The sequence below is a fragment of the Telopea speciosissima genome, chromosome 1, assembly GCF_018873765.1.
Source record: "Telopea speciosissima isolate NSW1024214 ecotype Mountain lineage chromosome 1, Tspe_v1, whole genome shotgun sequence".
Taxonomy (NCBI): Eukaryota; Viridiplantae; Streptophyta; class Magnoliopsida; order Proteales; family Proteaceae; genus Telopea; species Telopea speciosissima.
In genome coordinates, this window is record NC_057916.1 from 53,213,311 (window position 1) to 53,227,319 (window position 14,009).

General features: G+C 37.2%; 1 protein-coding gene across 3 annotated transcripts; it reads right to left on the reverse strand.

Annotated features, from left to right (window-relative positions):
- Positions 1-1,151: 1,151 nt before the first annotated feature.
- Positions 1,152-8,254, reverse strand: LOC122646510 (cytochrome c-type biogenesis ccda-like chloroplastic protein). 3 transcript variants are annotated; one of them, XM_043840092.1, is made up of 13 exons: positions 8,238-8,254; positions 8,103-8,181; positions 7,414-7,548; positions 5,985-6,040; positions 4,986-5,116; positions 4,803-4,888; positions 4,675-4,706; positions 4,351-4,512; positions 3,744-3,816; positions 3,524-3,624; positions 2,648-2,740; positions 1,574-1,620; positions 1,152-1,241 (listed from the first exon to the last, which is right to left on the reverse strand). In XM_043840092.1, exons 2-13 carry the CDS (start codon positions 8,170-8,172, stop codon positions 1,169-1,171), a joined length of 1,059 nt encoding a protein of 352 aa, XP_043696027.1. In that variant the 5' UTR covers positions 8,173-8,181; positions 8,238-8,254; the 3' UTR covers positions 1,152-1,168. The 3 variants fall into 3 exon arrangements, with proteins under 3 accessions (XP_043696027.1, XP_043696020.1, XP_043696034.1); XM_043840085.1 differs by lacking the exon at positions 8,238-8,254 and having other exon boundaries at positions 8,103-8,214; XM_043840099.1 differs by lacking the exons at positions 1,574-1,620; positions 8,238-8,254 and having other exon boundaries at positions 8,103-8,216.
- Positions 8,255-14,009: the final 5,755 nt, after the last annotated feature.

Genomic DNA, 14,009 nt, shown 5'->3' on the forward strand with positions numbered 1-14,009 from the left:
AAGCTTTTCAGTACGTCATCTCTACTTTCCATTGATGTTACATTAACCTAATAATAGAACCAACAACACACATGATCCCTGTCATAGTTTAGACAAACCAAATTTCTCTAGAGTTATGCTATGATCTTTCCTCAATGTCATTAGTAGCAACAATTCTAACCTGTCTGATCTTGATGGACTTCAATTGATCTTAGGCGTTGGTTACATTTCTATACAAGTTCCTATTTTGCATTTCTGATTCGCAAGATCTTTGCCGCACCATCTTGTTGCTTTTTTGAATCTCTTTCTACCAATTAGAGTTCAGAAAGTAATAACTCCAATCCTGGTTCTGGTGGTCCCAACATTTGTATGGTGAAAGCATAACATCACCATTTGTTTTCAGCAACAATCATGTCAAAGCAACTTCAAGTAAAATTACCATAGAAAATGTACTTCTAAATGGAAATTTTCCTTTCCTGAAGTTATAGCAGGAGACAAATGGATCATTGAAAGCTTAACTTCAAGTCATGACTTAAGTGAGTGTCTAATGGCATTTATGTGACGATTGCACAATAAAACATGAATTCCAGCCATTGGCTCATGGATTATAAAGACTTACACAAGCACAAGAGTCCGCAACTGCAAAGAGATTTTGTCTAAAGAGTTCAAGAAAAAAAATTCATGGTTGCAGCACTTCCACGGTGGTGAGAAGATAAGGATTACAATACAACTGTTAATATGTTGTTGTCTAGCATTAATTGTTAAATTCTTGTTTAAAAAACTGTTTTATTAGTCAAAGAAACCCTGAGAAAGCGTCCACGGATTTACAATGTTATTAACTCCCTTGTTTTCTTTTTCTCCTTTTGGGGTGGGGTACACAGGGTTTATGAAGCTAAATACAATATTTCAACTCCTTGTTCTAGTTTAGGTAAAGAAAAAAACCAAAAGGCAAAAATTGAAATTTCTGCTTATCTGAGCAAACCGAGTTCAACCATCTCAGGTTCTCTCGTAGGTTATCAAACAGTTCACATATACACAAGTATAAAGAATTAAAACATTTGGAGCAAGAGAAAGAACAGAAGAGTACATGACATTATTGTTCTAAAAAGAAGGGGAAAAGAACTAGTAACCTTCTGCCACTTTCATCCCATATTATAATTGTTGCTTTTTTACTGTTCATAGTATGTTGCTACATTGCCATTGTGGTGGGAAAGAGCCTATCCAACAGAGTATATACACCTCCACCTAATAGGAGTCCGCCACTGCAAAACCAATAAAAAGTTCAGAAGTGTCTGAGAAACAAAAGCTATCCAAAAAGTTAAAGGTAATAACTAGCCAGCTATGAAGGATAGAGACAATTCTCTGTCCCATGATCACTATCCTATCATAACTTGGTGGTGATAACCTGGGCTTCATCCCTAACAGTTTGAGTAAGAGCACATGTTAAAAGATGGTGAAGCCCACCACAGTCAACAAGATCACAAGTTCATGAAAGCAAGAGTCGCTGGCATACAGTGAAAAAAAACATGTAGGAATCAGGTAGGTATGCTGCACTATCATCCAAAATTCAGTTGTGTCAACTAAAAAGGAGTACCTCATTGGGTTAATCCATGCTGAAAACTTGCGAAATGAAAGCAGGCTCTGCACACAACAATATATCCAGATTCCATTGTTCAATAATTCGTACAAGAGTTTTTCTAGATATGAAGATGCAACAATGAGATGAATGCTAAGAGTTCCTTCTAAACTAGGTTCCGAAATGCTTGCATTTATTTTTACTTTTGATAGATTTTCATACAAATGGGCTCCGCTAAATGCAAAATCAACTAGTGTCATAACCATAGTTGTCAATGCATTGCCTAGGCTCTTTCTTGGGTCCCAGATGACAGCATGCCTTGTTGACACTTCACAAATTTACGTTGCTTTATGTTTATTGTTTTGTTTTTTGATGAATATGTTTATATTCTATCCTATGGTTTCTTTGTTGTATATTAGTTTTCTCATATTAGGTCATTATTAGCATAACTGTATCATAGTGCATTGATATGGCTTCTATATTGCCTATAAGGACAATTAAATAAAATTATTATTGCTATATTACATATAGTCATATACTGCATGCCTACGGCACAGAGCCGTCGCCTAGGCGGGTGCTTCCTCGTTTAGACGCCACTCCAAAGCCTTGGGTCGCCTAGTTGCCATGACAACTATGGTTCGTTCATTACTAGAGAAAATAATCTACTTAATTGAAATAGTTGTCAGGATGATAAATAGAAGAAACTATCCTCCACCAGTGTGATTTTCTCTTTATGTAATGAGTTTATTAAGAGCCACCATTTGGTGAATCCATTGAGTGCAACCTCAAGGTAATGGAAATACTTGGATTGATCTCTATGACCAACCAATCTCTAGATCTCTCTCTTTGAATGACACCTTCAGCATATTTTACTGAGAGCACGAAGAATGGATCATTTAGATTCCCACTGATCAACATTAGACCTCGATGTCACGGATGGGATCCATCAAGTGGAAACCATTCCCCTTTCATGTTCTCCATTTGCTATCAGGGGGCATGGTGGACAGTTTCATTGCATGCTTCTATCTACCTAAGCAGCTCTCATTGAGGACTTCCACCATGAGCAAAAGAAGAAAAATGTATGACATTTACCTGCAAGGCGCCTGCAAAAGAAGCAGCCAGAAGTAGAGGAGCAACATAGCCAGTTGTGTATGTAAGAAGTATGCTGCCACCTATAACTGGATCCTGTCATTTGATTGAGTCCACTTATTCATGAACTAGGCAACATGCCACCCAAAAAAAAAAAAGAAAAAAGAAGTCCAAATCCAATAACAATGCACATAAATGAAATAAATAAACTAATGTTAGTGAACAGAAGTGGTAAACGAATATGAACTTGTATCATAAGAACTTTTCAAGATACATTGCAGACAAATAACATTATACTTGCCGTTAGGAATTATATGAAAGATTTAAATTTAAACTCCATATGGACCAGAACTCTAGTTTCCAATATCAAAACCTCAAACTGTGATTGATGTTCCTATCTGTAATACTCCACTTGGCTCTTTTATCAAGAAAACAAGGCTCTGTCCTTGTTTCCAGGTTCTGTTCCACATATTATTCATGCTTGCATGGTTCTCCATGTTAGTACTGCAGAGAACAGATGAACCATAAATTCGGTTCCATCCTTCTACAATCTTTTCTTCTCTTTTTTTTTTTTTTTTGGGCAGAGTGGTGAGAGAGTAGTGGAGGTAAAACAATACTGTATCACGAAGCTACTTCTTCTAGCAAATGAAAAAATTGAAAAAAAATTGGCTCCAGCTCTGAGCATGACCATCTTTCTGACCCATAAACAAGGCACACATGCAGAAAACGGGAGGGGTGTCAAGGTCTACAATTAGTAGGCCCCAAGGAGAAACATGAAACAAAAGACCATCACCTTGCCGACTCAGAAGTCATTCAGAATTCCAATCCAGGCGGAGAGAAGAAGGTCTAAGTTAAAAATGAATTCAAGACCATGAGTACCTTGGTTGAAGCCACATATCCAAGCAGGGTGGCCAGCACAGGTGTACTACAAGGAGAAGCAGCTAAGGCAAATGTAAGCCCAGCCAAGTAAGCTTGCACACCTGAAAATTCAAACTTCTAATTGTTAGAACGATGCCACCTGTCCACAATTAGCGCATCTGGAAAGTGCTGTTAAAAACTGTTTTCCAAGGAAACTTCCAATCAAGGAAGGGTGAATTACTAGAAGGGAAGTTAGCTGCAGCAGCACGGGGGTCGAAATTGTTGAATAATGAGGGAAGCTTTATTTCAATAATCTGCACCAATAACAACCAACATGAACCTTACCAAACTAGTCACAGTGATTAGATAAAAATCATACAGGATGGTACTAGAACTGAAATTCATAAATAGACAGTTCATATCATTTAGGAAATTACAGAGAAATATATAGATGTACTCATGATGTATAGAAACTCCTATTTGAATAATTTCTAGAGTTTCTTTTTTATGGTTAAAATTTCTAGAGTTTCAAGAAGGTGATAAATCAGAAACTGCATCTTCACCATCTCAATGGCCATAACTCATAACTGTCTTATGAGTTATTACTTTGCCACTAGAAAGTTAGTCCATTCGGGTGGAAAAATCAGAGGTCTCCACTAGGAAATCCCATCCGAAAACGATGGATGAAGAATCTTAATGATAACTTAAGACTAAAATACAGAACAATGTTTGCTAAAATTTTAATTAATCCATAATTTTTAAAATAATCATTGGAAATCATTAAAAAATGGAGAACATAATAAGTCAACTAGAAAATAATCTCTAATCATGTCTGAGTGGCTAATTACCTCCAGAAGATTCAAGCCCATGATGACAGCCAAGCCAGAAGCAGCCACAGGTAAGCCCTGCCCAATCTGTCCATAAGCTTTGCCAGCGAATGAGGCAGATATTCCTAAGATCGCTAACGTTGTTGCCAATCCCAATGAGAATGCAACTGAATCTCCAATAATCTACCAAAAGCATTGGTTTGGTTGAAGAAATTAATTAGGCTGACTTAAGATATAAATGAAACTTTTCACTGAAGAAATTCAGTAAGCAGGAAAAGTACAGGGGCAACTAAGACAACAAAAAGAATATGAAAAGAGGTCAAATTTATTAATGAGAGTAGTTACCTCAACTCGGCTTTTCCCAGAGCCAAATGCTCCTGGATGGTTTCCCACAATATCTTAAATCAGCATGGACCATGAAAAAAGAAATGAAAACAAACTGCAACCGGTTTTCAGGGTCAAATAATGCTTACCAATGTAACCAAGAGTAAGTGGTAATACACTTAATGTACAAGGAGATAGGCTGGTCACAAGCCCTGCCCCAAAGATAACCGCTAAACTGGGAAAAGGAATAAACAGCAAATAGTCAGAGCACTATGTATTGATCATTTGATCTTCCAATATTAAATGAGAATAAAAATGACACAAAATTCAACCTGGTAAAACTGAGTGCTGACAGCTGGTCCTGAACAGCTTCATTAGCCTGCTGTCCAGCTGAATACACGAAGCCTCCAAACCAATCTCCAAGGCCTGTATCAGCCAAAGTTGGGAAAATTGCTGCTCCTTCCTGCCTTGAAGGAAAATAATTCCATTTCCTGAGGTTATATACACGAAGTAAAGCTTGCATGTAACTGACATAATAATCTGATCTGTCAAATATCAATCACCTATCCTGTTAGGAGAAATGAAACATAAAAAATTGTAAATGAAGAAAAGGAGACAAGTTATTGTCAGTAATATTAATTTGGTCACCAAGTTAGAAAGTAAATTTTCTCATTAATAAAATTCAATAAAATATATGGAAAGTAGTTCATGAATCATAATTCATAGCAACTATAAGATAAAAAAATCTTGTGAATCTGAATGAATGTTACTATCATCAGAAACAAAGTTAACATACACATATTTGGTGTGTTTTTTTGGTTTTATTTGATCAAATATTGAAACAATATACTTTTTTGACTTGTAAGAAAACTCTGGTTGATAAAAGTATCGCAAAGTCCATTGCTAAGTGAAAGTACGAAGGAACCTAAAATCCAAGAATGCATTAATCATAGTTGTGGTTGCACAAAGGGCCAGCATGGAACGGAGGGGGGAGTGAATGTAGAAACATGGAAGTAGAGGTTATTAGAAGCTAGGATATGACACAGATAATGTTTGTGGTCGATCACAAAATTTGCTGATCCAACATTTCATTTTATAAGATTAACAACTCAACATCAACTAATTATCAAGTCAACAAAGTCTTATCTCAATTCCTCTTTTTCTGTTGCAATTAAATTCTACAAGTAAACAATAGAATGACAGACAGTATTGATCGCACCACAGCAGATATGAATGATAAGTTGAGAGAGAGAGAGTGTATAGTTGTCAAGGCGTCAAGGCACCTTGGTCGCCTAGACGCCGTGACAACTAAGAGAGAGAGAGGATCTCACCATCACGTTGTTCATGGGCAAGGCCTTTGTTGTGTCTGCTATGACCAAGTTTGCCCCTGGAACAATGGAAAATCAGCCATTGCATATAAAGCTGTGTCGAATTCTAAACTCATATCAGGGTTATAGATAAGTAGCTTTATTCTTCAGATCAATGGAGATGTACCAAATCATTCATAAAACAAAACAAAACAAAAAAAAAAAAACCTTAATTCTTTACCTAAATAAGAAAATATGACGCTAATGTAAACTAATTCCGAGCCAGAAAAATCCAGTGAAAAACTAGTACTGACAGGATCACAAAACAAGGAATATAAACCAAAATAGAAAGATAGAAGGGATAGCAGGGCAGGAATCCACCTACAACAGTTTTGGAATCCACGAAAACCTGTGAAAACAATCCACTTTTCCACTAAGGAATCCATCTTAGTCTTTACTTGTAAACCACAAAGCACACTACTGAATCCACATGAGCAAAAATTCAGAAAAACTAAACTGATATTATTTCAAATTGTTGGAGAGGCCTATGGCCTTAAATATATTTATAATGTGAGCTAACCCAAGTAGGATAACGTTAGAACTGATTATAGATAACCTAATCCAAAAGAAAATAATTAAAAAACAGCGATCTATTCTACTAAAAGACTAAGAGATAGAGATATGCTTATTGCACATCAGGGCTATTCTAGCTAAATGTAAAATAAATAATAAATAAGAAGAAAGATAGAAAAACTACTACTAAGATCCCAATTTAACTAACTAATAAATCCTGTATATCTACCTCCTACCCATTACATAGGCCCATTAAAGAAGCCTATTACAATAAAAACCCCTTGGACCAAATGCCCAACACATATATAACACAACCCAAGGCATATTTCCACTAAAATAAGCCGAAATTCTGTGATTTATCTGCAGCACATGCATTGGTTGGAAACCAAATTCAGATCAAATTCTCAAAAACAGATTTTTCATATTGTCTTAAAACTCAGAAGAATTGTACACAATACAACAATGACTCGGCTACAGGACCAGCCAAAATGGTATAGTTGCAATGTTTAATCCATTCTAAGCCCGAAAAAATCAAGCGGCCAAAGAAGCACTTCAGCGAACAATGATTAAGGCCTTCAATAAGTAGTTAATAATTCAATTTAGAGTAATAAATAATCTCCAAAGTAACAATAATCCACATTGGGCTTAAATTAGGGGATATAATGATATATGACTGTTAAGTACAATTATACACTTTCTTCGTACTACCCAGCAATCCAACAAAGAATAAGACTGATCAAGTTCTATGAATAAGGATGAAGATAAAGACACAAAAAACATACACACCAGCACATGAACATGCATGCACGTGTACATGGAAAGAGTGAGAGGAACACATATAACGTATTTAAAATAAAGATAAGTATGAAATATGTTATACCTGCAGCCAAACTAGCCAAAGTCTTTATTTGTAAGCTGCTACTTCTGTTGGTCTTTGATAAACTAGCAGAGTCTTGGGTATTATCCTCAGGAGTAGAACTACTCATAATTCTGTTGGTAGGTACTTTATTTATCCCTTAGCAAGTACAATGAAAGAATTCACTTTGTTAGATAAGGAAAGCAAAACAACGATGAGACTATATCACAACAAGAAATAAATGAACTACTAAAATTTAGAAATAAATTTTCTTTCCTAAAACTATCATTTAGAAGACTTACACCAATGTAATTTTCATGATACTCAACCTACAGATACCATATCAATCCAAACCGAGAAAACATAGAAAGAGATTGAAAGCCCACTGAGTCAACCCGACTTAATGGAAATTCAAGGCAATTCAAACGGGATAAGACGGTACATTAGCACCCAAAAGAACTGATTAATTACTAAGTTAATTTATCACAAATAATTTATAGCTATCACCTCTCTAGAGAACCAGTTGAGCAGCTTCCAAACATCAGTTATGAATTTCAACAAGGAGAGCCATTTTAAAACAAAATTAGATGGAAACTTAAGTTCGGAAACCCTATACCATACTCAACATCTCTTACAGCGCAGGGGGGAGAAAAAAGGAGTCAGGAAAAAAGAAAAGGAAAGGAAACGGTAATAAGCAGGAAATCTAAACCCACCATGAACGTTTCTTGAGAATCGAGAAGGATGCATAGCACCGCCACTCCAGTGGCTTAGAACCAAAGTCATCTGTGGTACTTACAAAGATGAGAGAAGACTATATCCCTGCAAATTTAGTAAAATTATAACGGAAAGAACAATTTATGGAAGATATGGAAAAATAAAAGTGAAAGTATTTATATTTCTACGGCGAAGAGCCCTGATGAGCTCTCATTCTTTGATAGGAACTATGAAACGTTACCCAGAGAAGGAAGAAAAAAAAACGTCACCGAGCGGAAGAACGGACGGGAGATTTTACACAGCTTGGCGCTTGGGTAGCTCTTATCTTTGTTTTTTTTTGTTTTTTGTTTTTTTTTTCCGGTAAAGAGTGGCTGTCGGCTATCGCTTCTACTTTTATTCTTCTTCTTTTTATTCTTTTTCTTTTTTTCTATTTTTTGTGGGGCAGGTTGAAGGAATGCTACCTGGTTATGTGCGGCTCATACGCCTTGACACAGGGCTGTGCAGAATGACTGCCGCACCCCATGGAAAGGCATAAATCCATGAGGGTGTGGCAGTCATTTCGAGCTACCCTGTGTCTAGATGTAGGAGCAGCGTGCCACATGCGACCAGTTGTGTTTTCTTTCACAAAAAAAGGGGGGTCGGGTTGAGGACCACTGCCAGGTTACCTGCACCAGCACCCCAACCAATGGGACAGTGCATGGGGGAATCCAAATTGGGGTTGCTTGGTCATTTCACAGTACCTTGTGAGAGGGCATAGGGGAATGCAACCAGGCAGCATTCTTTTTTTTTTTTTAAATTTATAAGGAAAAAAGAACGTTGTCGGTAGTGCCCCCACGCCCAAACGCAGTACACCGTGAAATGACCACCCTGCTACCTGATTGGATGCCTGTGCACACTCCCATTCGCCCCACATTGATGCAGTGGCTACGGAACCGAACAGTGATCCTCATTAAATAAAGGATTTTCTCAGTGACATCCTTAAGGTGTCAAATAATATGTAATCTTATTTTTTTTTTACCATTTTAATACAGCACATTTTTTTTTCCCAATGAAGATTAAATATTGTCATTTCATATATGTATTCGAAAAATGCACAAGGCAAATGATAGCTTTGATAATGAAACAGTGCCATGCTTACTAAAAGCCTTTGTTGGGCAGTTGAAAATTCAGTTACCAAAACAAAAGACAGTTACCCCAAGGGGGTTGCTTAGTTGGCAAAGATCAACACCTCAAAAGTAAGAGATCATAAGATCAACTCTCCTTGGGGCCTCCCCCCGCGCCCCCTCCCCCACCCCCACCCCCACCCCCACCCCCACCCAAGTAAAATATATATATATAAGCTCCCAATTCCAAAAAAAAATACAAAAGAGAGTTGAAACTTCAATTACGATCGGATTGGTTTATCCATTACCTGGGTCAATCAACTCAGGCAATCTGTTCCCACTTGAAATCTTTTCTCTTTGCTTCTTTTATGGGAAGAAGAATGTTGCTAGGTTGCATGGCTTGCAACAGTACAGGAGCATCCAACAAGGTTGGGATCTTTCATTTCACGGGGTGGGTGGCCATTTCACCCTTCCTTTGTCTATGCGTAGGCATCACGCAACCTGACAGCCCTTTTTTCCCATCCAACAGTTTTATACTTATACTCTTGGTGTTGGTCCTAGTAGCACCTTCTTGTAACTTGGGTCTCGCCAAGTTATGAAAGGAAAACTAGAGGATAAGCCCAGTGAAGGATCTGATGCAGTTGCTCCAAATGAAGGACCCTTATCTAAAGTGAAAGATGTAGTAATTGAACTCAAACCTCTTTCATGCCTTTGCACCAAAAAAAAAAAAAAAACTTAATCTTGATGTTTCCTCCAAGAATTCAGAATTCTCTAATTTCCAATCTTTTACTTGAGACCTGCTTTCCAACTCTCTTGCTCCTTTGGATCTTATTGAGGAAATTAAAGAATAGGGCATCGTAGTGTCTATGGGAAAGGAACAATTCCTCTTCATTCCCTAGAATGATCAACCAGAAGAAGAGCATAAGGACATGAGGATGGAAGGGGGTAACTCTACCCCTAGTCGGGTAAATATCAATTTCAATTTACTCTTTCAACCAAAAAGCTATCTGGTGTGAATTCAACTCTTTGCATGCCAATTCTTAACCCAGGTAGTCTTTTTGGTTGATTCTGATTATCTTATATGTTTAAATCATTATTCCCCGATCAATTTCTTTTTCTTTTGCAAATTTTGATTTCTGCATATCTTATACTTTCTCAATGTCCCCTCATTCACTTTATATTTCCTTGTTCCTCTGTTAGTTTTCTTTTGTGCAATGAATATCTTGGCCTAGAATGTTAGAGGATTTCATAAAGAAAAAAAAAGATGTTTACCATCATATTGAAGGAGACACAACTCAAACATCATTTTCCTATGTGAAACCAAGTGCAAAGACTACCATACCATACCCATTCCTAAAAGCCTTGAACCTTACATATCTGTGGCCACGTTAAACAGTGAAGAGAATAAGGGACTAAAAGGGGGTATGTGGATTCTAGCATCATCCAAGTATCTTTCTTTGATGTGGAACTCTTCAAGAATTTTGTGGTTGTGTGTATTAATAATGTGATCAGAGGCCCTTGGTGTTGTAGGTACCGCGACCTCCGGATGTGGGTAGTTCTCCGCCTTTCGGGTGGGGGATCCGTCGATTTCCGTGGCCCCTTGGCGACGAGGTTTCTTTTGGGTTATTGACATATTATTTCTATATTTTAACATAAGGGGTTGGGATCATGCTTCATAAATTAAAATGAATGGAGTCGCAATCTAGGGTTAGGGCCTAGAACCCAATGGATGTAGCCCTATCCGAAGTAACAGATAAAGCCATGTGATTCTATTTGATCAGGTCAGAGATAGAGTAAGGGGTCAGGTTACGGGAATGGGAAGGTATTAGCACCCCATCCCACCCGGTTGAACCAGTCTTTATATTAGATGCCAAGTATCGAACATTCTCCCACTTTATGATTCTAAATTACTATAAGATATTAAACAATGTGTGCTTAAGAAAACAAGTCTGACAGCACCTATATGCATCAAATAACAAACTTACATCATGCATGAATCCTATAAACTAATATGTACACTACATGGCATGTGATGAATGTCTATATTGTGCCAAAATATAATGCGACGAATATACCTTTATAAGATGATGAAGAGGATCTTACTAGCTGATTATCTCCTGGCTCAGGTGGAGATGGATGGTGGAATCGCTTTTCTTTCACATGGTATGAACTAGGGGATGGTTTCAAATAAGGTAACCGAAGGATCTACCCATACTTGCTCTGACAAAACGAAGACTCAAAAAGGATAAAATGAAGGACAATGGAATTGGGAGGGGGTGTGGAAGTCTCTCCTTGGCCACCCTCCCTCTCCTCTATTTCTCCCTTCCTTGGCCTTCTTTGACCTTGTTTTTTAGGGTGGGGGTCCCTCCTATTTATAGAGGTGATCCCACCTTTCGCGGCACCGCATAGACACACCGCGAAGCCGCGGTAAAAATTTCTGTGATGCCATCGTGATGTCACTTGGGTTTTCATTGGCTTTCATGAGCCTTCATGGGTCTTTATGGGCTTTTATGGGTTCGGAGTGCAGTTCCTTTCATCCGTGTCCTGTTTGTCATCATTGCCAAGAGTGGTGACCAAAATTTAGTGTCTACAGGTGCCTTATTGCTGAGATGCCCAATATTCCTTTTTGATAAGTTGCATACTCTCATATACCATAATTGGAGACTTCAATGAGATTATGTCTCAATCAGACAAATTTGGGGGCAATTTCTTCAAATCTTCTCCATCCTTCGTACAGTTCCACAGCATTCTAACCTCTCTTAACCTTGATGAAATCCCCTTCACAGGTTCACGATTTACCTGATCCAACAAACAAGCCCCATCTAATCTTATCAAGGACCCTTGATAAAACATATGCTTCCCCAATTTGGATGGGCTTGTTCCCATCAGCCTCTATTTCTAAACTACCATCTATCGGCTCGAACCATAATCCCATCATTCTCAGTATTGTTGTGCACATTGTTACCTTTAGAAAGTTATTACATTACCAAGAGGCGTGGTCATGTAAGCTCGGACCATAATCCTATCATTCTTAGTACTGTTATGCCCATTGTCACCTTCAGAAAGTTGTTACATTACCGAGAGGTGTGGTCCCATCATCTACATTTTCTTAATTTATGTCTTAATAATTGGCCTCAGTCAACTGATGACTCCTTGACATCAAAGTTGGCCAGTTTTAGCATAATCCTAAAGGTATAGAATTCCTCAGTTTTTGAACATATTGATCATCTCAAGGATAATCTCATGAAGGATTTCCTATCTGCTAAAGATTTCCTTAAACCTCCTCATAGTTATAATCTTGAATCTATTGAAAATAAGATCAATATTAATTGGACTTATGAGGTAGAGAAGAAATCCTGACTTAAAAAATCGAGACATTTACATATAAAAGATGGTGATAGAAATACAGATACTATCATGCAATGACCAAGCACCACATCCCAAAAGAGAGATTAACTTCATTGTTGATGAATCTAGGACTCACATCACTAGTGCTCAAAACATTGCATGAACCTTTGGATCCTTCCTAAGGGACATTTTCACAATCTCTAACCCCTTTGACCCATCCTTTAGGGAGAGCCTCTTCTCCCTTGTGCTTACCACCTTTGAAGCACATAACATGTATATTTCTCCTTTATAGGAGGAGATAAAAATGTGGTATTTTCTATGGACCCTACAAAGCACCAGGTGTAGATGACTTTCAAACTTATTTCTACCAGAAATTTTGGGATATTACAAGAGTTGGATATTTATTTATTTGTTATATATTTTTTCCATTCAAACCTCCTCCCCTTTGGTATCAATCACACTCTCATTTTCCTAATCCCAAAAAAAGATGATGCTTCCAAAATAAGAGATTTTAGACCTATTAACTTATGCAATGTCTATTATAAAACAATAGCAAAGCTCTTAGCTAATAGGCTCAAAGGTCCTCTCCACACTTTTATCTCTCCATTTCAAGCAACATTTATCCTAAGAAGAAAGATTTCAGATAATATGATTCTGGCCCAAGAAAATTTTCATTTCAAAAGAAAGAAAAATAGAGGCAAACAAAGCTATATAGCCTTAAACTCGACATGACAAAAACATATGATAGGATTGAATGGGGTTTCATCAGAGTTATCTTTGAATATCTAGGATTTAGTGAGGATTGGTGTGACCTGATCGACCATCTCCTATCCTCAATTACCTACTCAATCATATTGGAAGGTAGCTCATTTAATTTTATAGATCCATCCAGAGGCATACGCCAAGGTTGCCTCCTCAATCCACATCTCTTTATATCAGCCATAGATGTTCTTTCTAAACTTTTGTCTACCAATAGAGAACCGAACATGTTTAAAGAAATCAAACTAGTTCAACATACTCCAGAAATATCTCATTCATTTTTTGTTGATGATACTTTTTTTTTTTCTATGCATCAATTGAAGATACTCTAACAATAAAATCTATCATTGATCTTTTCTTTGATTTATTTATTCAATATATTAACTTAGACAAAAGTGGGGTTTGTTGTAGTCGTAATGTTTCTGTAGAAGATCGTAGGAGATTCTCTAGAATTCTCGAAATCAAAGAAATGTCCACTCTCGATCCAAATCACAAAGTCTCCATCACATCATTCAAAGAATCAAAAAAAAAATTTCCATGCTGGAAAGCAGATCTTTTATCTTATGTAGGGCGCAAGATTCGTACACAATTTGTTCTATCTGTAATTTCCTAATTATCTTATGTCTTGTTTTGTTTTTTCTCTTAACATTTGTTAATCTATTGACTCTGTGTGCTTAAGATTTTGAAATGGAGACA

What these genes read in the sequence shown, in the direction of transcription:
- LOC122646510 (XM_043840092.1), bottom strand. Translation starts at nt 8,172, where the DNA reads ATGACTTTGGTTCTAAGCCACTGGAGTGGCGGTGCTATGCATCCTTCT. An exon ending in TTTGGCTAGTTTGGCTGCAG is followed by an intron (nt 6,041 to 7,413) that starts GTATAACATATT and finishes CCATTGTTCCAG; the next exon opens with GGGCAAACTTGGTCATAGCA. An exon ending in GATATGTGGCTTCAACCAAG is followed by an intron (nt 2,741 to 3,523) that starts GTACTCATGGTC and finishes ATCAAATGACAG; the next exon opens with GATCCAGTTATAGGTGGCAG.